The 24,664-nt window shown below is 44.2% G+C and overlaps 1 protein-coding gene across 1 annotated transcript; it reads left to right on the top strand.

Moving 5' to 3' along the window:
• Positions 1–4,429: 4,429 nt before the first annotated feature.
• COPG2 (COPI coat complex subunit gamma 2) lies at positions 4,430–24,612 on the top strand. The gene is made up of 24 exons (XM_032193919.1): positions 4,430–4,485; positions 5,850–5,902; positions 6,564–6,644; positions 7,482–7,553; positions 8,632–8,711; positions 9,578–9,653; positions 10,062–10,154; positions 11,029–11,115; positions 12,143–12,300; positions 13,006–13,139; positions 13,856–13,923; positions 14,574–14,762; positions 15,641–15,736; positions 16,139–16,382; positions 17,341–17,416; positions 18,305–18,408; positions 19,251–19,376; positions 20,230–20,292; positions 20,416–20,555; positions 20,699–20,870; positions 21,852–21,949; positions 22,489–22,627; positions 23,019–23,117; positions 24,107–24,612. Exons 1-24 carry the CDS (start codon positions 4,449–4,451, stop codon positions 24,235–24,237), a joined length of 2,616 nt encoding a protein of 871 aa, XP_032049810.1. The 5' UTR covers positions 4,430–4,448; the 3' UTR covers positions 24,238–24,612.
• Positions 24,613–24,664: the final 52 nt, after the last annotated feature.

Below are 24,664 nucleotides of genomic sequence, written 5' to 3'. Positions count from 1 at the left end.
TATGGGCAGGATTTGGCAAGAGCTTTCTTCAGTTTCTTGTGCCTAGAGGAAGGAATCCTCTCATGTAACTACGGCCACCTCAGACTTAAAGCTTTTATTTTAAACTGCATAATAAAGGATATTTAGATGTCTGGGTAAAGGCGTCCTGTGGATGTCGGCGTCCCCAAAGAGGATGCTCTGTCCATGAGCAATGTCTCCTTCCCTCTCCCTCTCTCACCTTCTACTCAATGCAGAAGACATCCAGATGACCAGCTCAGACTGAAGTCGGGTGAGATGAATTCCAGCCTCAGTGCTGTGGAATTAGAAAAACATATATATTAGCATTTCTTTAAAACTGAACATTGGTATCTATGGCAGCAAAAAGAAACAACAGAACTCAAAGGGCAAATCAGAAAAAAAAAAAAAAAAACCTGAAAATATCTTATTTTTATGGCCCAGCTGTCTTTACACAGTAGTTTTGGAAAACACACTTGTGTTATTGCCTTCCCTGTGGCTCAGTCTGCTTGGCCTCCATTGCTTCCCTCCTCTAGCAGCAACTGTATTTGCTTTAGCTTTCTCACAGAAACACCCTGCTAATCCAAACTTCCTCATTCCTGATACAAAACCATTTTATAGTACCCTGAACAACTGTCTGGAGGTCTTGAGCTTCTCTCTTGTGTTAAAGTGGATGTTTTCAACCCGTCTCAGTACATTGAGTTTGATTTAATTATCCCTTCCCTTCTAGAGCATTGCTCCCAGGAGTCAGATTTGCTCTCCCACTGGAAGGAGCTGACAGAGCCAAGGGCAAGGTTTCCTGGGGAGATGGCTGGTAAGTGTTTGCTGTTCAGGTACAGTTCAACCACTTTCATTTCCTACATAATGCCAGAGTACTAGCATGAATCTTGAGTCCTAACTTTGATCTGAAACTAAGAAAGGGACCAGGAAGCAAAGCTATGATTTGCCTCTTCTAAACGCAAGGAGAAAATGGAGCTCTTTGGATGTTTTTCAGTGGTGATTAAGATCACCAAATAGGCTCAGTACATAAGAACAACTCTGAACGTGTTTTAGCCTACATATTTCTATAGCTTCTCATTCCCCCCAGGCAATTCCTTCTCCTGGGCTACCATGTGGGCTGTTCCTGTTTTTAAACCAAGGCTCAGGTGGGCTCTGATGGACACTGCTGCTTCCCCCAGCATCGCGCAGCTGCTTGAGCCCAAAACCAAATGCTCCTCTCTGGAAGCCCCAGAATATTGGTATTTCAGTTGTAGCTTGAGAAGGGCACTTAAAGGGCCCTACTTCACCCTAAATGGTCACTTACGGATCCATTTCTGCACTTGGGGTTGCCAGAGACATCCGGAAGTCCACTTTGACCCAGACCCTTCAAGGAAGAGGCTCTCAGGTCATGAATATCCACTTGCCTTATCCTGCTTGACCTATAAAAAGAGCTGCTCTTGGTGTGATTCACTGCTGTTAAGCACTCGGAAGCATGATCGAATATCCCATATCTGTTGCTGGGATCTCTGTCTGGTTCCCCAAGTCTGGTTTTCACTTCGTACCCTAAGTTCTCCAAAGTGATTTTGTGGCTGAAAGATGGTTCTCAGAAACCTTCACTGAGAAGCAGACAAAAAGGGAACAAACACAACTCTGCTACCAGTCCTTCCCTAAACCCGGGGGGAAGTTACCACTCCTTGAGAAGACAAGTGAAAGGGTTGAACATATCCAGCACCCTGTCATCACCTACTGCAAAGCTCTTAAGTCAGAAGGAAAGAGCAACCAGTGTTTAGTTCCTCGAGTAGCTGTAAGAGGACCAGAGGGTGTGGAGAAGGCAAAACATGGTGTTGATACCCTCCTTTCCAGTCCACGGGTAATAATGTGTAACAAGATAACAGATTCTCCTTCTCCAGCCTACCAGCAGCTATTCTTTTTACCAGATCTATAAACAGACACCATTCCCTAAAAAGCTGCAATCAGTAAGGTTTTAAAGGCAGTGAGTGAAGGCACCTCTTGGCTCCCTCAATAAAAACTGCTCTGGGAGCTGTAGTTACCCTAAACCCATACAGGAATTCACCCTGCACACACCCAGCCCCAGGGATCTGTACGTATCACCTGTTACACCACTGCTCACCATTGAAGACCTCCATGTAAGAGCTAATGCTTTGTGCATGTGAAGAAGCTACATCAACATGACAAGCCTATTTTTAAGGTAAATTAAACTTTTATGGACACACAAGCAAGTGGTTCCTAGATAACAAGACAGAAACACATCACAGGTGCGGTAAGGCATGACATGTTGCCTTGAATACTTTACTGGGACAACGAATTCTACACTCAGTATCTTTTATTTCTCATTTTCTTCTATCTATTTTCTTCAGTGTTGCTGCCTACTCTCAGCCTGTTCCCCTCATTTATATCAAACTAATTTAACACCCAGACCTTGATGTTGTAACTATCAAAGCCTCCCTATCCCACATCCTGCTCGGTACAGCTTTTTCCTTCTGTGGGGCCCTCCACTCTTCACCATTAAAAATGCTAAACTCCATGCTCCAAACCCCTTCATCTCCAGCCCCCAGATCTGACCAATTCCCTCGGTATTTTTTTATGAGATTAGGGCTTCCCATTTTATACTAAGAACAGCAGATAGACCCCTAGCCAAAGAAGTCTCTGAAAGTAATTGAACAGAGATCCTCAGCTGAAAACCACAGAATTATCATAAAATCATAGAATGGCTCAGATTGGAAAGGACCTTAAAGATCATCTAACTCCAACCCCCTTCCATAGGCAGGGATGCCACCCACTAGAATTTTCTCCTAACACCTAGGCTAAATCTATCCTCTTTTAGTTTAAGAACATTCCCCCTTGTCCTATTATTATCTACCCGAGTAGAGAGTCCTCCATCCTTTTTATAAGACCCTTTTAAGTATTGAAAGGCCACAACGAGGTCTCCCTGGAGCCTTCTCTTCTCCAGGCTGAACGTCCCCAGCTCTCTCAGCCTTTCTTTATAGGAGAGGTGCTCCAGCCCTCTGAAGAGGTCCTCCAGTCCTCTGTAAATTCAAGGTCTGTAGGAGCAGTGAGCAAAGGGACATGACCACTTCTTCCATCTGCATGTAGAAAGCTGACAGAGCTATCCTCAGGGCATCAGAGGGAGCATACAGATTGATAAGATCCCCCCAGAGGAAAGTATGTCTTTGTCTCTCAATCCAAGACAAGAGAAGAAGCAAGGAGGTTTAGGGATGATCCTTTCCTGTTGACAGAAGGTTACCCGGACAGCCTATGGTGTCTGACTCCTTGTAGATATTCAAAAGCCATCTGGACATGGTCCTTGACAACCCATTCTAGGTGGCCTTTCTTGAGCAGGGGAGTCAAAGCATTTGACTTCCAGCATTCAGTACAGAGACAGGTTGCTTTCCAGGTTTATTTGAAACAACATCAGGCTGTGGGGAGACATCGTTTAATTGCTGCAGAGAGATTGCTTAATTGTTGTAGTTGCCAGGCCTATTGTTCAACCGCAAACCTCCAACATCTGTCCTGTACTTTGGCCAGACGAACGAGATGTACATGTTAATTCCTGTCTGTTAATTAACTTACATTTCCGCTCAAGTCCAGTCTCAGCAAATTTCTGATGATTTTGGGATTTTGACACCAAAAAGCCCGGCGATATCCCCGATCTGCCCTTGTCCAGAGCCACCATGTCACCCCCCAAGCCTAGTGGCAATGGCTCCCCAAGTGGATGATGGCCACCAAACGGCTTGGTGGCATTTGGCACCTAAGAAACCCCTCTGTTGCCTCACATGTTGGCCATTGCTACAGAGAATGGTGTTGTGATAATGGGGGGATCCTAATTTCTGATTTTTTTGTTGTTTGTTTTGTTTTGTTTGACTCCATCACCTCCCTTCCAACGCCTGACCACTCTTTCTGAGAAGAAATGTCTCCTCATTTTCAGCCAGGAGGGAGGCCATTTGCACCGCATCATTCAGAAAGCCCTTGCGGAGGCATTAATGATTTATGACCGCTCCATTTTTAGCTTTATTATTTTTAGAAGGGACGGCAGGGAATCAGTGCGCAGGGTGAAGCAAGGGCATGCTGAGATGGCAGCTGAAACACCTCAGGCAACTCAAGCCCCTTTATGAGAGTATCTGGCTAAAATGTGGGTTCGTTATTTTATTAAGGGGCTCAGATATTTATTTGTTTTATTTTTTTTGTCTGTCTGTCAGTTGGGGGGTCCAACACCCCCTCACAAAATGGCGCCGCGGCTCCTTTAAGACTGAGGGAGGGGCGGGGGGGAGCGAGGAGCTCAGTCCCTGCCCCGACCCCTCCGCAGCAGGGAGGGGGCGTGGCTTGGAGCGACGGACGGCCCTGAATGGCTTAGAGCTTTGAGTGGCGTCCTCGGGAGCCAATCAGATCGCGGGCTGCGAGGCGGCAAGGGGGGAGAGGGCGGGAACCGCCGCTGAGGCGGCGACGGTGGCGGCGCCATGTTGAAGAAGGCGGACAAGAAGGACGAGGAGCCCGGTCCGGCGGGGCGGCAGCGGGGGTGGGCGGCGGGTCCCTGAGAGAGCGGCTCTGAGGAGCCCCGGGGCCGTGCGAGCTTAGGGGATTGGGTTTCCCCGTGCCGCCGTTACCGGCTTTCCTCTCGCCGGGCCCCAGCCCCTGGCCGGCTGCGGCCGTTTGGGGGCTCGGGGGGCCGCGGTCGGGTACCTCAGGGGGTGAGGGAGCCCCTGAGGCGCAGGTCGGGGCTCAGGGGGCTGAGAGGAGCTGGTGCTGCCCTGAGGCTGCCCCGTTACAGCCCCCGAGCTGTGGGCGGTGGGTTGGGTGTCGTGCCGGTCCCAGTTTCCCTCTGCTGGGGGTGTGAGGGGTGAGAGGAGAGGGAATTAAACATTAGAAAGTGCTTATGGGAGGAAAAGGATCAAGAGCAGGGTTTGAAGGGGTCTGTGTGTGTGTGTGCAGTAGGGCTTCTGAGGGGTGTTTTCGCTGTCAGTGTGCTGCCTGCAGAGAAGTGCCTCCAAGAACCTCCAAGAAGTTCAATGCGTTCAGAGCAGAGTTAAGCTCAGAGTGAAACATCAGCGCCTTTCAGAAATCTAAAAGAGAAGATGGTCCCTCTTAACCACCTCTGAAACTAAAGGCTTCCCTCTGCTTCCCAGCAGAGATTCAAACTGTATTAGGTAGTAAATATACAATAGTTGACCCCTCCAAATGGGGCACAGGAGTTGAAATGGACAAGAGATGGATTTGAGCCTCGTGCCATGTCCCATCCCGTTGTCCATCCGCTGTCTCCCTCTCCCCACAAATAGTTTTGAAGTCCTCCTGCAGATTTGGGTTTTAGCCACTAGGTAACTTCCCACCCTCTGAATTTGGGTGGTTAAAAGCTTAAGAAGTTACAGCATGGAGATAAGTCTTGGATCTGTGCTTTTGTGATGTGCTGTGGCCAGGCTGATTGCGGAGCTTGCTGAGTAGCCCTGCTTAGTGGTGGATTTGTCTTACAGATCCCGAGCAGCAGCCCCATCCTGCTCTGTTCGGTGCTCTCTGTGTCTGAAGGAATAAAGTAGGGGGACTAGGAGAAAAAAAAGAACGAATAGCTTTATATGAAATGACCGTTATTAACTACTTTAGTGGTTAACACTTTTCTCCCTCACCCTCCAGCTATGTTTAAATCCTGTCACCCATTTTTTCCTGTAGCTCTGAATATACAGCCTAAGGAGGTGGATTCACAGCTGTTGATGGGGAACATGAGTTATTCAAAGAGGAATGTCACTGTAGCATTGAGGCATTTTTCTAAAGTTTAGGAGCTGTTCCTGCATGTATGGTTCTGTTGCTTTTATTGTTGGTGTTTGTTATGGATACATTTCTTTAATTGAGAGGTCTCTCTTGTTGTCCAGGGAGTGGCTCTAATCCTTTCCAGCATTTGGAGAAGAGCGCTGTGCTGCAGGAGGTATGAACAGTGACTTAACCCTTTCTTATCGGAAGGGGTTAGCAGCCTGAGGAGGAATTACAGTGCAACTGGCAGGCAAAGTGAACAGTAAAGTTTGGATAGCTGCTTTAAAATCAGAGTTAATTAAGCTTTTTTTTTTTTTTTTTTTTTTTTATGGCAATTAGAGCTTTCTGAAGAGATGCTCTGCCTGATTTCCTATTCTCGTTCAATCTACTGTGTTATGGGTCTTCTTGTTTCTCTTTGTGTTCCCTGAAGTGATGAGGTGAATATGTGGTTAAATAACAGTTTTTTGGGGGTACAGACAGCAACGAGAAGGAGCTTAATTTCAATTTTCTAATTTTCTAACCCACGGATTAGTACTAAGTAGTGTTTGGGCTACAGATGCTAAGGAAAGAAGAGTTGAAATTTTATAAATTATGCTTTTATTTTAAATTATTTGGTTAGTACTAAATAGTAAACTGAGTCATTGTCTATTGCTGAGACACAAGAGACAGCCACACTTGAACTGGACACCAAAAATATGTTCATTGGGACACATTTTAGAATAATAACGAAGTTACAAGCTGCTCGGTTGAAAGCAAACTGCTTTAATTTTTATGGTGAAGGACAAATTGTTGGTGTTGGATTATAATGTAATACAGTATTCGTGCTGTGTTTGCAGGCGCGTATCTTTAATGAGACCCCCATAAACCCACGAAGATGCCTGCACATACTTACCAAGATCCTTTACTTGCTGAACCAGGTAATGATCATTTCTTTCCAGCCAGAGTGCATGTTCCCAAGGCTAATTTCTGATAACTTTCATTGTGAAAGAGGTTTTACAACTCCTGTCAGACTCAGGAGGTAGGATTTAAGAAAGAGAGTGCTTATGCTATAGTATTATGCGTCCCTTTCTGGTTAAGGTGAGGTATGTGTGTGTCCCTGAAGCTTTTAAATATTTTCCGAGTGCCAAGTGAGAGCTGCTGTTTGGTTGTGTTCAGTGTCGTTGAGCAATTAAGAGTCATTTGCGGTTGCCTGCCTAAAGTAGGAATAACTGAGGTGAGATAAGAAAACAAGGTGTCATTTTTCTCGTGGGGAAATTGGAAGCGTGGTAAGGAAAGGAATTTTATGCTGGGTAATCACAAAAGTTTCCTGCCTACATGGCCTGAGCCAGGTGCTATTGACACAGGGTTACTGCTGCTTGGGATGACCTGTGCAGCTCCCTCTTTCTTGACACCAGTCGTCTTCGAGTAGGTGCCTCTTAAGCAAGGGCATCCGTGTGGTTAAGAAGCGTGGTGCAAAGCCAGTTGCTGAAACACAAACCTCAGAAGAGGGACCAGAGGTTTTGGGGCCGACTGTTGTGTCCCTGTACAGCTGTGGGTGATGCTCACTGAAGCCAAGTGGGTAACAGTGCCAGTGTTGGCCTTACTCCCTGGCAAACGAGGTGAGGGAGGGACTGCTCCTCACGTGAGGAAGAAAGTCTTGAAAGAGAAGATTGTTGGGATGTGAGTAGGTGTTTGAGGTGGGAATTAAGGTGGAGGCTACTGGATAATGATACTTTTTTTTTTTTTCCCTCTCATATCTCTTACTCTTTTTTCAGGGTGAACACTTTGGAACCACTGAAGCCACAGAAGCTTTTTTCGCAATGACTAGATTGTTTCAGTCTAATGATGTAAGTGCCGGGCGTTTAACGCTTTCTGCCTCCTTGGTTTTTGCTTGCAGTAATTACAAAGCAGTTGAGTGCTGGGCTGTGGGAGGAGGGTGAGGTGAGCAAACCACTTGCTGAAGGCAATTCACTGTTGGGAAACAAATGACTGAAATGGCTGCAGTGACACGCAGCTCCTTCTGCAGGTTGCTTTTGGTGGTTTATTTTGAATTCCTGTTGTAAAGAATGTGAATAATGACAGAAAGGTTTAGTATACCAATCTCTACAACTTTATGAATTTTTCTTTCGCTTGCAAATAATCTGCAGCTGCTCGGATCTCAAAACAGAAATTAAAAAGTTGCTTGTAGCTCATGTGGTTCCATTCCCTAACGGCTTGCTGTATTTGTTAATCAGCATGCAATAGAGGCATGACAACATCCTAAAAATATTGGAGTAAGCTTTGGGTTTTGTCCGATGTAAAGTCCTTTTCTGATCTCTTCTGCAGAGGATGTAGATCTTAGCAGAATATGCTTCGTGGGTTGGATTTCATTCACGTTGCTTAGAATGAGCTAGCACTTCAGTCTGGGGGAGATTTGTCTGAAGAGTCCCGCGTGTAACTGTCAAAAGATAGAATGAAAATTTTGGAAGCACAGCGTATTTTGTGACCTCTCTCATATCCATATCATAGAAAGATTATTTTTTTAATGCAAAAATGTCATTTGCTCTCAAAGAATTGAAATGTGAGTGCTCTTTGCATATCTCTGTTTTTCTTTTGCAATAAAAGAGGAAACTCTAAAGCATGTGGCTGATAATCATGAGGTTTCTGTGTGTAGATTTGGTGTGCCACTTCACTCGTACACAACACACAGATTTTCTTTCCATTAGTCCTATCGTTTTGTAAGACATCTCTTAGTTTCCTGATTTGTTTGATAGTAGGAGATAAGAGCAGTGTCCAGTTTTCAGTCAGGGTTTTATTGTGTGCTTGTGACTTTGTATGGACATGGGGAAGAGGGTGTACTCGTCCGGTTTATTTCTAAAACTTACAGGAAGTGTTTATTCATACCTGCCTGTGAGTTTAATGGTTTTCTGCACTTTGTTTTCACAGCAAACCCTTAGAAGAATGTGTTACCTTACAATCAAAGAGATGGCCAATATTTCTGAGGATGTCATCATTGTCACAAGCAGGTACACATTTTTCTGCAGTTAGGTTGGAGGTTGGACTCGATGACCTTGAGGTCTCTTCCAACCTAGAAAATTCTGTGTGATTCTGTGTGATACCCTATCGGAGCTCTGAAACAAGTAGCTACATCTTGACATGTTTGTTTTAGCCACTAGGGTTTTCTGTAATTGTGCAAGGATACAGCAAGGGAAAACAAGTTGTTCCATGCCACATAGGAAGTATTAATTTCTTCCTCCTGTGTTGTTATGCCTTCCTTAAAAAACAACCAAAAATTTATATACACTTTATTAATAACTTGTTACTTTTTTTTTTTGGTTTTCTTTTTTCTTCTACCTCATTGGTGCTGATGCTTTTGCTTTGATGTTACGAAGCTGATTTGTTTTGCTTGTTTGTCTGATGTTTTGAATGTGTGGTTTCTCTTTCACTTTGCTGTGAGAGCAATTATGGAAAACAGAGCAAAACTCAGTTCGCTCCAGCACTGAACTATTAATTTTTATCACTGCGGAGTGGACGTGACAGCTGTTGTGAGAACAAATTCCAGAGAGAGAGTTTTTGCGAGGAGAATTTTTGTTGACTGTAGCTGTTCAGCAAACAAAACTTAATGAGGTAGAAAGAAGAATGTCTGTGCTAAATAAACTGACTGTACGGCAGAGCAATTTTATGGACTACATATCTCTGTAATGCTCTGTATGTCTATAGAATCTGATGTTAATAATTTTCAAATAACTAATTATTAAGTTGTTTCTAGCCAATACTGTATCTTAGCAGTTACGTGGTAACAACTTGAAGGATAGGTAAACGAAGTGTTGCAAAAGGACTGAGACATTGAGATACTACAGAAGTGTTAACAGGTTGTCTTTGGTTATTTCAGTTTGACCAAAGACATGACGGGGAAGGAAGATGTTTACCGAGGCCCAGCCATCAGAGCACTGTGCAGGATCACTGACGTAAGTACAAAATGCTTCTGTTGGAGAGATTAAAATTGTATTTAAAATGAAATAAACTACTCTGTAGCAGGGTGCTTTCTTAAAGTAAAAAGGGAACTTCCACTTCAGGGAGGACTGCTCTGAAGCCCTGTGCTGATGTGAAGGCTCTGGAGCTGTAGCTTTGGAAAGGTGGAGTTAAAAATCAGGAGCTTTGGAGTTCTGCTTTCTGCTCTGACACTGCCTTGCTGTAGGCTTTGTGTCACTGAATCTTCAGGGGTGGGCACTGATGTCTCCCTTGTGTTTTTAGAATTAGGTGAAACATTTTTCTGAGGGCTTTTTGAACACGTTTTACGTTTGTTTTTGTCTAAGCATTTAAACTGAACCTCCAGGGGTTAAGAATCAATGCTTTTTCTCCCCCTCTTCTCACAGGGTACGATGTTACAAGCCATTGAGAGATACATGAAGCAAGCCATTGTAGACAAAGTCCCCAGTGTGTCGAGTTCTGCACTGGTGTCTTCCTTGGTAAGTGCAGCAGTAAATTGTTGTAAATCTGCCTTGTGTTGTGGGTCTGCTGCATGTGTAGCTTTGCTTGGCTTTTGTTTTGTTCTTTCTTCGTCTCCCTTTCCTTTGATAGGACTCCTCTTTGTCTTCTCACTGGAAAATAGACATAAATAGCAGCAATGGAGTTTCCTTTGTCTCAAGTAGCCTCTCTATCTCCTTCCTTAATCTTCTCTTGCTTTAAAGTACTTTGATTGCATCGCTCAAGCACAAAGTGCTTGGTCATCTCTGTGTGGAACATTAATTCGTTTGCAGAGGGACTTGTCTTTCTTTTTAAACGTCAGGCACACTGACAGCCATAAAAGTGCTTATCATTTTGCTGAGAGGAAGTTAAAGCAACCTGCTCTGTGTTGGGAAAGAACTAACAGTGATGACTGAAAGAGCATTTGAGTTATGTAAAAGCCAGCTGCTTTTACTTTCTGTTACATAACAAGACTGGTTGCACTGGGAAATAAATAAAAATAATAATAAAAAGCGGGAGCTAAGAAATTTAGCTGATAGGGTAGAGTAGGGCTTGTGTGAGACCCCAAGGGTGCAAGGGAAGCTATATCAATACTGACAACTGAAACGTTCCTCCTCAACTAGCAGCAGGTAGATAGATTGCCCTGGTTTTGTCTTTTGTCTGCTTTGGACATAAACAAAATCTTTCTGAGCTACTTCTAGCTTTATTGAAACAGGTGTCCCATTATGTAATCTGGGAGTTAGTCTTTGTTCCCAGTAGCATGCAATAAAGCAATAGATGATCTTGAAGTAGTGAAACTGAAAAACAAGGCTCATGGTACTTCACGGTGCTTCTGATAACAGCTTGTTTGCAGTCTCAATTTGTGGCTTCTTCCAGCACATGATGAAGATCAGTTACGATGTTGTCAAACGGTGGATCAACGAGGCTCAAGAAGCAGCTTCTAGTGACAACATTATGGTTCAGGTACGTTTCGGGGGGCTGCCCCAGGAAACTGCAAACACACTACAAGGTTTTAATGGTGTTCTGGAAGTTCTTATAATAGCTTTAGAAAAAGGAACTGGTATTCATTTTTCCTTATTCTTTTAAAAACAATGGTTTTGTTTTGAGGGAAATGGTTCCACCATTTCAAAAACCATTAATTCCTTCACAATCACAGTGCAAGACAATTAAGCTGGAATGCTACAGACAGGTTTCACAAATAGGTATTGCGGAACAAGGGCTTTGAATCTGAGTTTTCACAAATCTCACTGCTTTTCAGAATACCAGTATCTTTTGTCTTGGCCTTCATAAAATTCACCAGTTGTTGCAGGACCAGTTGCAGGACCACAGGGAATAGCCCAAATACCTGTGATAGCCGTATTAGCAAAATCTTTGTATAAATAATCAAAACAGTTATGGAAATGACAGTATTTATTTATGACTAACAATCGGAAACAAATCTACAATTCCAGCTTTGTTTGTGCCCAGTTAGCAGCTTCATTAAGCTTTACTGGGAATCAGTCTCATGGAAAACAAAACAAACAAACAAAACAAAAAAAAACCCCACTGCAAGCAATTGGAAATGTTTCTTTGTACCTTAAACATAAATGTCTCAAGGATTTTTATGTGCTCAGCTGTGATTTGAAGGGCTTGGGGTACCCTGGATATTAAGTATACTAGAAAAGCAAATGCTACTGTGTGTCATAGTTAAGCTGAAGCCCTTGAAGTTCTGATGTTTAATGGGGAGAAAGTGAAGTAAACTAACTTCATGACTCCTTTGATCTTTAGAAATGTGTTGAGGCTTTCTTGAGGGTAGACGGGAAAGGAAAGGAAGTACGGCAGGTCTTTGTTATTTGTCAGGAAACTTGGATCATTTGAGGTTAAAAGGTACTTGGGCTAGGAAATAGCAATTTGAAGACACAGAAGAGGGCTGATAATCTGTCTTTTCCAACTGCATTGTGCATTTAATGTCTTCATGTGTTCTTGTGCACATCTGTTTCTGATCTAACAGTACCACGCTCTGGGGCTGCTCTATCACCTTAGAAAAAATGATCGCCTCGCAGTTACCAAAATGCTGAATAAGTTCACCAAATCCGGACTGAAATCCCAGTTTGCGTACTGCATGCTGATCCGAATTGCGAGCAAACTCCTGAAGGAATCTGAAGAGGGGTGAGTAAGGAGCAAGGTGTGAATTACAAAATTAATTGTCGTTTCAGGTAAATAGGAGCTAGGAAACTTGCTTTATTTATTTTTATGTATGTGGAAGTCTACACACAGAACTGTAATGTTAAAAATGAAGCACAGGTAACAGCAGAACACTAGACTGAACTGAGTAGCAGTTTGTCTGGTAGTTGTGAGGTTTGTGTGTGGTGGTTTTTTTTTTTTTGTTTTGGCACCACACCAGAACTCACCTGACAGCGTGGCTAAAACTGCAGAATAATCTCTGGAGGGGCGGAGTGTTCTGTACTTTGCCTCCTTAGTTGTCTTTCAGACTGAGTAAGGATCTATCTATATTACGGTGATAAAAACAAAAGGAACACTATTCTGATCTTATATTAGCAGAGGAGTTATCTGAGGAATTAACCTCCTGATGAAATTTTTTATCAGTGAAAAATTTTTTGTTCGTGGTGTGCGATACATGATTAACCATGAAGTATTTATTTGTAGAGTGCAGGAGTTCAGGCTTGTAGAAGATAAATTAAAAAAGAACAGAAAAGTAGTAAATAGGAAATTTATTGCTCGAGTATGAGTTTGGCAGTGCCAGAAACATGAGACCCAGTGCACTAACTGTGCTTTCTGTCAAGTTCTTAGGAATGCAGCATTAATGATTGCATGCAGTTCAGCATCACAACGTGAGATGTCATCTCTTTGTAGACATGAAAGTCCACTCTTCGACTTCATCGAGAGCTGTCTGCGGAATAAGCACGAAATGGTTATTTATGAAGCTGCTTCTGCAATCATCCACCTGCCAAACTGCACAGCAAGGGAGCTGGCACCTGCTGTTTCAGGTTGGTCCGAGAGTCCTCTGTGCTGCTGATGTGGCTGAAAGAAAGGGCGGTGAAACACAGTATAGAGACAGTACAGCATAACTGGAGTACTGGACTCAAACCCAAATTAAAAAAAATAATAATAAATAAATAAATTTAGGGGACTTCTGGATGGGAAACAACTTGATCCCTTTTTCCTCTTCATCCAGAGCTTTAGAGAAGGGACAGGAGGGGTGGCACAAGGTGATGCTTGCCCTCTTCCAATGGCAGCAAGGGAAGGTGGGAGGGAAGGTAGAGGAGAACTTGATAGCAAAGATGTGTCACTAACTACTATACAAACAGCCTATTATTGTTATAAGATGAAAAACAAGCTTTTTTTTTTTTTTTAATTTGCTGTTGATCTTAATTAGCTGTTGGAACTAGAAATCAGTTATTAATAGAGAGCTGCACAAATGCTTAGCATGCCACCTGCATAGCTGAATGCGGATACGTCAGAATTCCCTCTCACTCCCTTTCCTAGAAAGAGACCGTGTTTGGTTTCCTGCTGTGCTGATCTCTGACTCTATTTGCACCTCTCAATATTAAAGTGCTGGCACAGGGCAACTCTTTCCTCATCTAGTATGGGCATAAGGGCTCTCTTCTTCTGAAGGGGCAGTACTGGGAGCCAGTTTTTGTTAAGCAGCCTCTTCTCCGTAATGTTTTGTTGTCGCTTACTTCTCTTGATTCTTTATTTTCAGTGCTGCAGCTTTTCTGCAGTTCTCCCAAACCTGTCTTGAGATACGCAGCTGTACGGACCCTTAATAAAGTGAGTGCTTCCAAGATCTTCTAAACAAGCATAAGTCTCTGGGCATTGGAGGAAGCCAGATTTCAGTGCCTAATGGTGTGTTACCTAAACCAGCAACTGCTCGTGTGATTACTGTATTCCAAAATACTCTGTGTTGGAGGATTGGCTTTTCTGTGCCAAATTTCCTGGGGTGACGGAGATCTTTTCTTCATTGAAGCTCTGTTTGCTCATTTCCAGACCACAGGGCTATAACAAGCTGTAGCTGGATAACCTCTGAGCTCTCAGCTGTATAAAGAAGCAGAACCCCTGATATTTAATGCTGTGAGAAGTGTGGAAAGGGTGTCTGTGAAGGAAATAATTGTGGTTTCAGAGCAGCACGCTACAACAGAAGTAGAGCAAGACGTGGGTCAAGTTATGTGACTGACAAACCCATGAGCTGTAACTTTAAGACAGAGGAGTTCATTTTAAAAACCGAAACAAAAATGCAAACCGAAATCAAAATGCATTGATTGCATCGTGCCAGCAGCACGTGGTGAAGGTTTAGTTGCAGTCCTTGTGGAACAGAGCAGTGCATGAAAAAACAAGGACTTTGATACTTGCTCCACTGAAAGCTCTGAATTCTGCAGGGTGGCGCTGCTCTCATGTAACTTTTAAAATTGTTTCCTTTACAGGTGGCCATGAAGCATCCATCTGCAGTCACTGCTTGCAACCTGGACCTGGAAAACCTCATCACGGACTCCAACCGCAGTATTGCTACCCTCGCCATCACCACCCTGCTGAAGACAGGGAGTGAGAGCAGTGTAGACAGGCTCATGAAACAGATCTCTTCCTTCGTGTCAGAAATATCAGATGAGTTTAAGGTGTGGCATTGGAGGCCTCTCCTCTTTCCAGCTGCAGGTTTTTCTCCCATTCTTGTTTTTATGAAGCTTTTCCCACTTTCTAATCCTTCAGTGACTTAGTCTAATAGAACAAAGCCAACCTGAAATTTGGAAGATGTGGTTTTGTGTTTTCCAACTGTCAAAATACACTTTTTTCCATTTCTTCTCTCCACTCTGAAAAAGGATAAACATCATTTGGTAGATTCCTGGCTCCTGTGCAGTTTCCGATAAAACTTTGTACAGTCTTCTGGTTTCCTCTTAGGAGAGAGATTATAACTGTCTTAATCAAGTCTGTATGACCTCAGTCTGATAAGAAACTTAGAGTTCACACTACTAATTTAAGTTTAAAGTTTAATCACTGTAAATTCGGGTGATAACATGGTTAAGGATGGTTGTTGATCTGTACCTGTCCTTCTTACACTGCAGAGATACCTTGAGGAGCACAGCATGCCTGCATAGTCCTTGTCTGCTATTGTATGGTGGTCTGAACTGTCTGTATGAGCAAAAGAACCAAGTTTTAGATAGCTTTGAAATTGCAAAGAGCTTTAGTGACAGGATGTAACTAATTAAGTTAAAATTAAGTCAGGATTCTCACTGGGCAGAGGGAGGGGTGGGCCTTTGAATTGCCATACAACATCTGAATACAGCCCCTCGAGCGCAGCTGAGTCTTGCAGCCTGCTAGCGTAGAGCTGTTACCAATCCATGCTGAGTCCAGCATGGATTTTATTTGGAAACAAGATTTTATCCTTCCTCTGCAAGGATGTAATCTGTCAAAGCAACGGTTTGAGATAGGGAGAAGCCTGTGCTCTTCTTGGAAAAGCAAATGCCTGTGCCTAACGTCCTTCTCTGTTGTTTTGCAGGTAGTGGTAGTGCAGGCCATCAGTGCTTTGTGCCAGAAATACCCTCGGAAGCACAGCGTCATGATGACCTTCCTCTCCAATATGCTCAGGGACGATGTAGGTTTGAAACGTTCCGTGTAGTTCTTGGCAGGGAGCTCTGGTGGTGTGAAGGGTCTCTGTGCTTGCACCAGTGGGTACATGGCAATGCTGGGGCCTGAGTGATTACCAAGACCTTGTTTATCTTGTGGGTCAGACCTGTCTGAAAAGTGCTTGTGGATTAGAGCTGGTACATTAAAAAAAAAAACAACCTGAAGAAATTCTCAGATGATGTGCCTCTACTGGCCAATGGGGACTGGGAAAACCCTATTAGATTATCCAGCCCGTCTCCTCTTCTCTGTTTGTGTACAAATGTTTTGTTTTCCTCAATGGAAAGAAGTAATTGAAGCGTGAGGGGATTTGTGTAGCACTGCAGCTTGAGCTCTGCCTGCTGGGTGAGTGTCCTTGCTTTGCTCTTCCCAGGGTGGCTTTGAGTACAAGCGAGCCATTGTGGACTGCATAATCGGCATCATCGAGGAGAATCCTGAGAGTAAGGAATCTGGCTTGGCTCACCTCTGCGAGTTCATCGAAGACTGTGAACACACCGTCCTAGCCACGAAGATCCTGCACCTGCTAGGGAAAGAGGGGCCGAGGACTCCGTCCCCATCCAAGTACATCCGCTTCATATTCAACAGGGTGGTGCTGGAGAACGAGGCTGTGAGGGCTGGTGAGTTGAGCTAAAAATTCGGCTTGATGTCTGACTTCTGCCCGTCATCTGTTTGCATGGAAATCTCCCGTGCACAAAATGAGGATTCCTCCAAAAAAGCTTGTTGCAGACCGATGCTTCCTTCCTGCAGGGCCTCAATGATAAACCCTTTGGAGTGTGCAGTCTTTTTTCACGTTTTGGGGTTGGTTTTGGAGAGGTATTGGTCTTGGCTCAATCTCCAGAGTGTTGGAGGCGGAAGCCCTGCTGGGAGGGAGGAAGGAAAATGAGCTGACAAATACAGTGTGGTCGCCTTGGCATTTGGTTTTTGATGGCAGCTCTTCTGGTCTCCGTTTCCTCACTTGTAACCTGGGAACACATGGAGAGCATCCCTCTGAGACCGTACTCTGTACTTATATTTCATCATACAGCTGCTTTTTTATTAACTCTTAAGGCCGTAAAGACTGAAGTTCCTTATAGAGCTTTCTGCTCACGTATGTGGAGTTTCTCAAAGGCAAAGCTGAGCTGAAATGAGAGTAGTTTGGCCAGGCTGCTTTAAGTGATTGCTGAGGAATTTCACCTCCTTGCAGAGTCGCTGGCCCTGCCCACCACTGGAAGTATCTGTATGTAAAAAACAAAGATAGCCAGGAGTGTGAGCCACTGCTGAGGGTAGAGGGGTCAAAGACTGGAACAAGCTGTGGAGCTTGACCTAACCTCACCTGGCAGAGGATTCTCTCAGAACAGGGTTGCAGAATGGTCGAGCTGGCCTTGGCCTGTTAGTTCCTAACATTAAACTATTTCCTTTTGAAAATACAGAAATATTTTAATCTTTTCATATCTTTAATGAATTTGTGGCAAGGAAGTGACAACCTTTGTAACTGGAACTTCAGGACAACCGTATGCACCGTGCTCCGGGTCTGCTGTGAAAATCTGTGTGCATGTAGTGTTCACACCTCTGATACCTCCCTGTTTTCTCTCCCAGCTGCTGTAAGCGCGCTGGCAAAGTTTGGTGCCCAGAATGAGAGTCTTCTTCCAAGCATCCTGGTGCTTTTGCAGAGGTGAGTGGGTCTGACTGTGCTGTGTACGGGCTGAGTGTTGGTGACACTGAGTGCTCTGGCTCCAAAAAAAAAAAAAAAGCAAGTTAGACCACGCCAGAATGTGTGATGGATCTGCTGAGCAGATGGCTGCATTCCTTCCTGGCTGGTGGGAGCACAGGACTGCTGAATGTGCATGAACGAAGGATGTGAGGTGTCATGGAATTGCCTGACAGTTAATCTGATATGAAAATTTTCATTAGTGGGTAATAAATCAGCAGTGATTTAGTAAATATCCGTTTTTGCATCCCTTTGAAGCAAGAAAATAGATTTCCACGTTACTTGTAAATAGTAAAATGTCTGTGGCTGCTCTCAGGTGTTCCAGTTCCCCAGGTTTGTGTGCATCATACTAAGACCACTCAACCTTCCTAAGTTATCTATTCCATAAATGTCATGTTCTTCCTGTGTGTAGCACTACAGTGTACCAGAAACACAGGCTATCACTGACTTCTGTTGTGAAATAAGTAATTCAAATTATGAAATGCTCCAGGCAAATGCAACCTCAGCATAGGTGCAAGTGAAGTACTGCTGTGATGAGTGACTGGAGCAAAGTGGACTCAAAAAACAGAATGAGTTGCTGGGAGGGGGAGAAGATCCCTTTTTATAAGGCACCTGCTCTAATTGGAAAAACTAGGTGAATATTTGAGCACACGGCCATTTGTTCAGTCTGAAATAGCAAGCAGCTTTAACACAATGATTTTTACAATCATATTCTTTTTTTTTAATCCCAAATCCATCAGGAGAGCTCAGACTATCACTGCAGTATCAAATCCAGCCTGGTCAGTGCCATTTGTAGCTCGGCTCACGATGTCCTAAGCAAGCTGACTTCTGTCCTTTTGTTCCTCAAACCAGGTGTATGATGGACAGCGATGATGAAGTTCGGGACAGAGCAACGTTCTACCTGAATGTCCTTCAGCAGAGACAGATAGCCCTGAATGCTGCTTATATTTTTAACGGTCAGTGATAGGAAGAAATGTATGCACGCCTGAAGTCTGAGCTGTTATTCCACATTCTGTATTATGGGTGGGTTTAATTGCTGTAAGAATAGTTTTCTGTGATGCATCTGGGGTCAGAATAACCAGAAATGGAACCGTGTGTTTCTTCTGGCACTAGTGCTTTCCTCGAAGGATTTGTGTCAACTGAAAACGGCAGGCTTAGCAAAACACAGGAGGGGTTGTCTGGGTAAATAGAGCAGGAATATGGGTTGGGCTTTTTTCATCACTGCCTCTTCCTTCACTTGAGACAAGTTTCTTAACCTTTGCACCATCTTCTCTGTTGCAAAATGTGGATGACGCATCTTGTTGTGAGGGCTGGTTATAAAAATGTATTGGAGTTTATGCCAGAGAGATTATGCAGCAAAATATTTAACGATTAAGTTTATTGCAATATAACTTCTCTCGAGTGAATTGTTGTAACTCCGATACACTCTGGAATGGCAGCTTAGTCTCTGTCATCTTTAGAGCAGCTTTTTTATTCTGTGCAGTGTCTTGAAGTACTTCACACGTGTGTGTGTATACAAGGCTCTGTATGTGTTTATTGAGAAGCAGAAGTATTTCTACCAGCTTTTTATTAGCCAAAGTCCAAACCATATCTATTTAGCTGTAAACTAGATTCCATGCAAGAGTATTACTCTGCAGCCTGAGCTGCAGAAAAGAGCTTTTAAAATAATTTTCCTTACCTGATCTCGAGGGACAGAAATGAAATGCTGATAATTTTTTTCAGACCCTGGCACATTGTTTTTTCTGGGACAGGTTCAGCATTAAAACTGAAATCTTCTGCCTGTGGTTCTGCTTTGCAGGGTTGACCGTCTCTGTTCCTGGAATGGAGAAAGCCCTGCACCAGTATACACTGGAGCCTTCTGACAAACCCTTTGATATGAAAACAGTTCCCCTGGCTACTGCACCAATCTTTGAACAGAAAGCAGGTAACACTCAGGCTTCCTTTAAATAGGAAAGAATGCGAGCGTTCGTGTTGCTGTAATGATACTCGATGCCTGTAAACTGCCTGCAGCAAGGTCAGGCCAAGACAGAGGTGACTCAGCTGAACGCTTCACAGTTAAATGTCACGGGGTTTGTGTAGGTAAGCCTGCCTGATCTTCACAGCTAGAGGAAAAACAGCCTCTTCCAAAGAAATACGGATTGGCAAGATTTCATTATTCATTCAGCTGATCTTGTCAGAGGGAAGCTTGTACATCACCAGAATTAATGTGTTGACAGCTGTTTGAAAAAGTGCATTCCAGAAGCACTAAGTCACTTCACTGGCTTTCTTCCATGGTCCTGCACAATTCTCGCATCTTGACCTTGCACAAGCTTTCTAGGGAAGGTGATTTTTTTTCCCCCCTTTGACATTTTCCCTTCTTATCTGTTAGATGTGGGAGATAGGAGCTGCATTAATTGCAAATCACACGGGTCACTTGTCACGCAGAATAAATAAGTTAATGCCTTCTGAGAAACGGCAGCTTGTCTTGTACATTGCTGTTCTCATATATCACGGCTGTGGTCATACTGAAGCTGGAGCAATCAGCGTGGTGAGCTTTTTGCTGGTTGTTCCAGACTGAAGTGCCCTTTCTTCATCATGATTCAAACATCTCTTCTCTCCTTACAATCTAGTATTGCCAAGCTAAAAAAATACTCTAGTGTGTGTGAGGAGCTGGCAGTGATAAGGAGCAGGATGTGTGAAACGCTGCAGGTTAATGAATTTTTAGTGGAGCTATAAAGGCATTTAAAACACTGCATTGTGGAATTGACAGCACGATTTCTTTGCTTTTCTCATCACAGAGATTGCCTTAGTGACCAGCAAGCCTGAGAAAGTTGCTCCTTCCCGTCAGGATATATTCCAAGGTACGAGAGGAAATCGGTGGGTGGCCGGTGCTTGAAGCAAGGAGAGGATTGCTACAAATGAGACAGGAGCAACGAGAAATACTGTCACTGAGAGTCTGTTGTTGTCTTCTCCTTTCTGTGCAGAGCAACTGGCAGCCATTCCAGAGTTTAAGAGCTTGGGTCCATTATTCAAGTCTTCAGAACCGGTGCAGCTCACAGAAGCAGAAACAGAGTATTTTGTCCGTTGTATCAAACACGTGTTCACAAATCACATTGTTTTCCAGGTAAGGGAAACTTAAAAACCCCTGCGAGGGTGCAGAATTCTGGTAAAATTGGAGAAAAGCTGTTCAGTGAGACTGACTTGGGAAAAACCTGATTGGAAATGTTTCTTCTGCGTTTGAGTCCTCTTCAATTTATTCATTTGCAGTTTGATTGCACAAACACGTTAAACGATCAGCTGTTAGAGAGAGTCACTGTGCAGATGGAGCCCTCGGACGCATACGATGTGATCTGTTGCATCCCAGCACCCAGCCTGCCCTACAACCAGCCAGGCATGTGTTACACCCTCGTGCAGATGCCGCAGGATGACCCCACTGCAGGTAAGGATTGCGAGGGAATAAATTAATAGTGAGGGGAAAAAAAAAAAGCTTTTTGAGATCAGGTGTTACAATGTTCAGGGTGTGGGATTTGGTGAGTGCATACTGAGGTTCTAGCACTGTTTTTCTGATGTGTCTCGCTTGCTGTTGTTTATGCAGCACCTATGTTTGTGCAGAATAGTGTGCATGCTTTTGAATTAATTAGTTAACCACCTGATATCATTAATTAATTCATTAATGATATCGGGTGGTTAAAAATTAGGTGGTAATGAGGACTGGAGAGCACGCAGGTAATACAGGAAACTGAACCTGTTAGCTTGAGTCAGCGAAAGCAGCATGTTTGAAAATGTGGATGCTTGATATTATTCAGGAACAGACTGTCAAAAGAAAAATGCAAGTGGAGACAAATGATTGGTGGCTTGGGCCTTTGCAAATTCAGCTCATGCAAATTTTCCTCTCCCTAGGGAATTGGAAACTACTATGAAATTTAGGAATGAGTGATTTTCTTGTGCATAAAACTTTCTTAATTTATTCACACGCGAAAGGAACTGTATTGGATTTGGAGTTGATTTAACACGCCTCAGCTTATCAGTGAGGTGGATTTCCTGGTTAACACTTTAACCAAAGAAGATCAGAACTGGTCTGAGTTCACTGCACTGTGGCTTTTGGATCGTAATCCACTGGTCAGAAATCCTTGCAGGGTTTCTGCTGGTGGCTAGTGCTGACCGATTGCACTGCAGCACCCTGCAAGTCATTGGGCATGGGCCTTGGCACACTCCTACCTCCTCTGAGATCCTCTTTTAGTCTTCATCTTGGAGTCTGAGGGAAATTTTACATGAAGCTGAGAAGTGCTCTGACCACTGCCGTGTCTGTATCTCCTGGGGAAAACTAACTTATTTCCTTCTCAATCCTTTTTGGGAAGCAAGGGCTCAGGCAGAAGAAGCTGCACTACTAACCTGTAAGGGCTTTCCTTTTCCTCCCCAGTTGCTTGTACTTTCAGCTGCACGATGAAATTCACCGTTCGGGACTGTGACCCAAACACAGGAGTGCCAGAAGAAGATGGCTACGATGATGAGTATGTGGTGAGTTCGTGACTCTTTTTCTTTTTTCCTGCCACTAATTCCAGCCATTGGGCTGACAGTTTCCTTCCAGACCTGAAACCAATAGGAGAAAACAGGGGGGTCTGCCTGAAACACTTCCAAAATACCAGAGCTTGTGACTGATTAGATCCTTACCCAAAAACATGCTTCTGCCAGAAGTTTGTTTAACTTTAGTGCCAAGTGGAGACAAGATTTGTGGGGATAGACGTGGGAAAGTCTCTCTGCTTGGATGTCCAGTAAGGGCGAGGATGGACTTTGACTTGAAAAGCAATTGCCCTGTTTTTTGCACTCATTTGGTCTCACTGATAATTTAATGTATGTTTTTAAGCTTTACAGATAACCACCATAAATGCTGATTTTCTCCTCTGCCTTTTAGCATAGTATTACACATTTCTCCTGAAATTAAAGCCAGGCGTGCCTGAGTTGTCTTGGCAAAACGCTGCTGTCCCCCTGTCCTTCTCTCTCTAAGATGAGGTTCCTTCCTGTAACTGGCAGCTGAAACTCTCCCTTGCTTTTCTCAGCTGGAAGATTTGGAGGTGACAGTGGCTGATCACATCCAGAAGGTTTTAAAGCCGAACTTCGCAGCTGCGTGGGAAGAAGTGGGGGATGACTTTGAGAAAGAAGAAACCTTTGCGCTGAGTTCCATTAAAACCCTTGATGGTGAGATGATCTCTCATTTATTGGTGACCACCTAGTTATCCTGTTAAATCTGCCGTGGTGGGGAAATAATTAGTGTGGTAGGAAGAAGAGCAGGAGGATTTGGTGCCTTCTAATGTGACGTTGTCCCAGTGAATGAGGGTTTTTGTTGCAGTTTGGGATCACAGTGAGCAGAAGCTTGGCAGAGCTGTCATGCTGAGGCTTGTAGAAGGGAAGGGTGCGTTCCTAGGCTCAGGCAGCAGAAAGGACATCACACGTTAGCTGTGAACCAAGATAATGAATGAAAAACGATTAAGCCGTGTGGATGCTTGGAGAATGTTCTTTGAGAACCAGTTCTCACAGAAATCTTGGCGCCAACATGGATCTAACTTTCTTTTCCGATCTCTCAATGCAGAAGCTGTCAATAACATCATCAAATTCCTGGGCATGCAGCCCTGCGAGCGATCGGATAAAGTGCCAGAGAACAAAAATTCTCACACGCTCTACTTAGCTGGTACGTATCCATGCTGCTGAGCTCGGTGTTTCCCTATCCCCCTGCAGACAGATTTTCACTAAACGAAGGGGAATGGGCTTGGGGATTCTGCTCTCAGAGTTTCGCTCTAAAAAGCTGTGAGATGATTGAAGCTGGTGCTGATTTTGCAGCCTGCTGCTGTGGGTGCACTCGGGCTAGGCTCTGTGCCTCAGCACGGAGGCGTTCTGCCTGTGGCAACAGCAGCAAAACCTTCCAGAGAACCTCCAGAGAACACACCAAACTCAGTTCCTTGCCGGTTGTTATTTTGGAAGTGGCTTCCTCTGAACATCTTGTTTTCAAGTTCCTGCCTCTGAAGACGCATCCTAAATTAGCCTGCAGTACCTACAACTTTTTATTTGCTGGCTGTGGTCCAGGCTTACGCTTTTGGGCAATCCCTGGAAGTTAAGAACTCCACAAAACCTTCGTGCAGTTGTTAAACTGCGATGGACCTGGCATATAATGGCCTGACCGTAGGGCTGGATCTGTTCCAGGCACAGAATGGGTAACTCCAGGGCTGTTTTCATAGTAATATTGGAGAAGGATGGGAGATGGCTCATCCTGCAGCCTGTTGCCTCCAGGAACACCGCTTCCAAGCCCTCTGGAATAAACCTGGGTCTGTTCGTCCTTCATGGCAGGGGCACTGAGCCAACAGCACAACTGCAGTCAGTGTGCTGCCTTCCCCAACTAAAAGTGACCTTCAGCTGCCTGGTTTCTGCCCGTTTACATCTCCCTAGCCCTCCAGCAACTCGTGCTGACTCCACGTTACTAATTTAGGCATTAATCTGTTCCCTTTGGGAATTTTTGGGGTCACTTCGCCCTCCCTGCAGCTGGCCGTAGCCTCAATCTGCCTCGCGCTCACCAGGCTGGTCGCTCCTGGGTTAGAACTACAACACTTACTGAGCCAATCATAATAGGAACCCGTCGAATATTTTAATGGTTTATTTTTATATATATATTTTTTTGTCCTTCAGGTGTGTACAGAGGCGGTTGCGACGTGCTGGTGAGGTCGAGGCTGGCGCTGGGAGACGGTGTCACCATGCAGGTGACAGTCAGGAGCAAGGAAGAAACCCCCGTCGATGTCATCCTGGCCTCCGTGGGCTGAGCGTTGCCGAGGTGGAAACAACATCCCTGAAACCACCAGCTGGGCCTTCCCCAGCTGTCCCAGCCCCTCTTTCTGCATGTAGTTTTTATTCCTCGATTTGGGAAATATTTTGTATGATGTTACAGTAGTGGCTGGCTGGAACTGAGCCTCTCCCGTGTCCTCTCCTCCCCCCTGACACTTACACATTCCCGTCTAACTTATTTGCATCTCGGGCCACTTGAGGTAGAGCAGGGAAAAAGAAAAGAGGTAGGTGGTAAGAAAACGGAACTGGATTTTTGTCAAAACTAATTTTTATTAACAGAAAATTAAACACTGGTCCAAGTGGTTGGAATTCATATGAACTGCTGTTAATAAAAGAGCAAACTCTTGTTCTAATTCTGTCTGCTTCCCTGTCTTCAATTCAGAAAAATCAGTCCCTGGGGGCTGT

The sequence above is a fragment of the Aythya fuligula genome, chromosome 1 (assembly GCF_009819795.1).
Source record: "Aythya fuligula isolate bAytFul2 chromosome 1, bAytFul2.pri, whole genome shotgun sequence".
Taxonomy (NCBI): domain Eukaryota; kingdom Metazoa; phylum Chordata; class Aves; order Anseriformes; family Anatidae; genus Aythya; species Aythya fuligula.
Note: the sequence above shows the minus strand (reverse complement) of the source record. Positions and strands in the feature narration are given on the sequence as shown.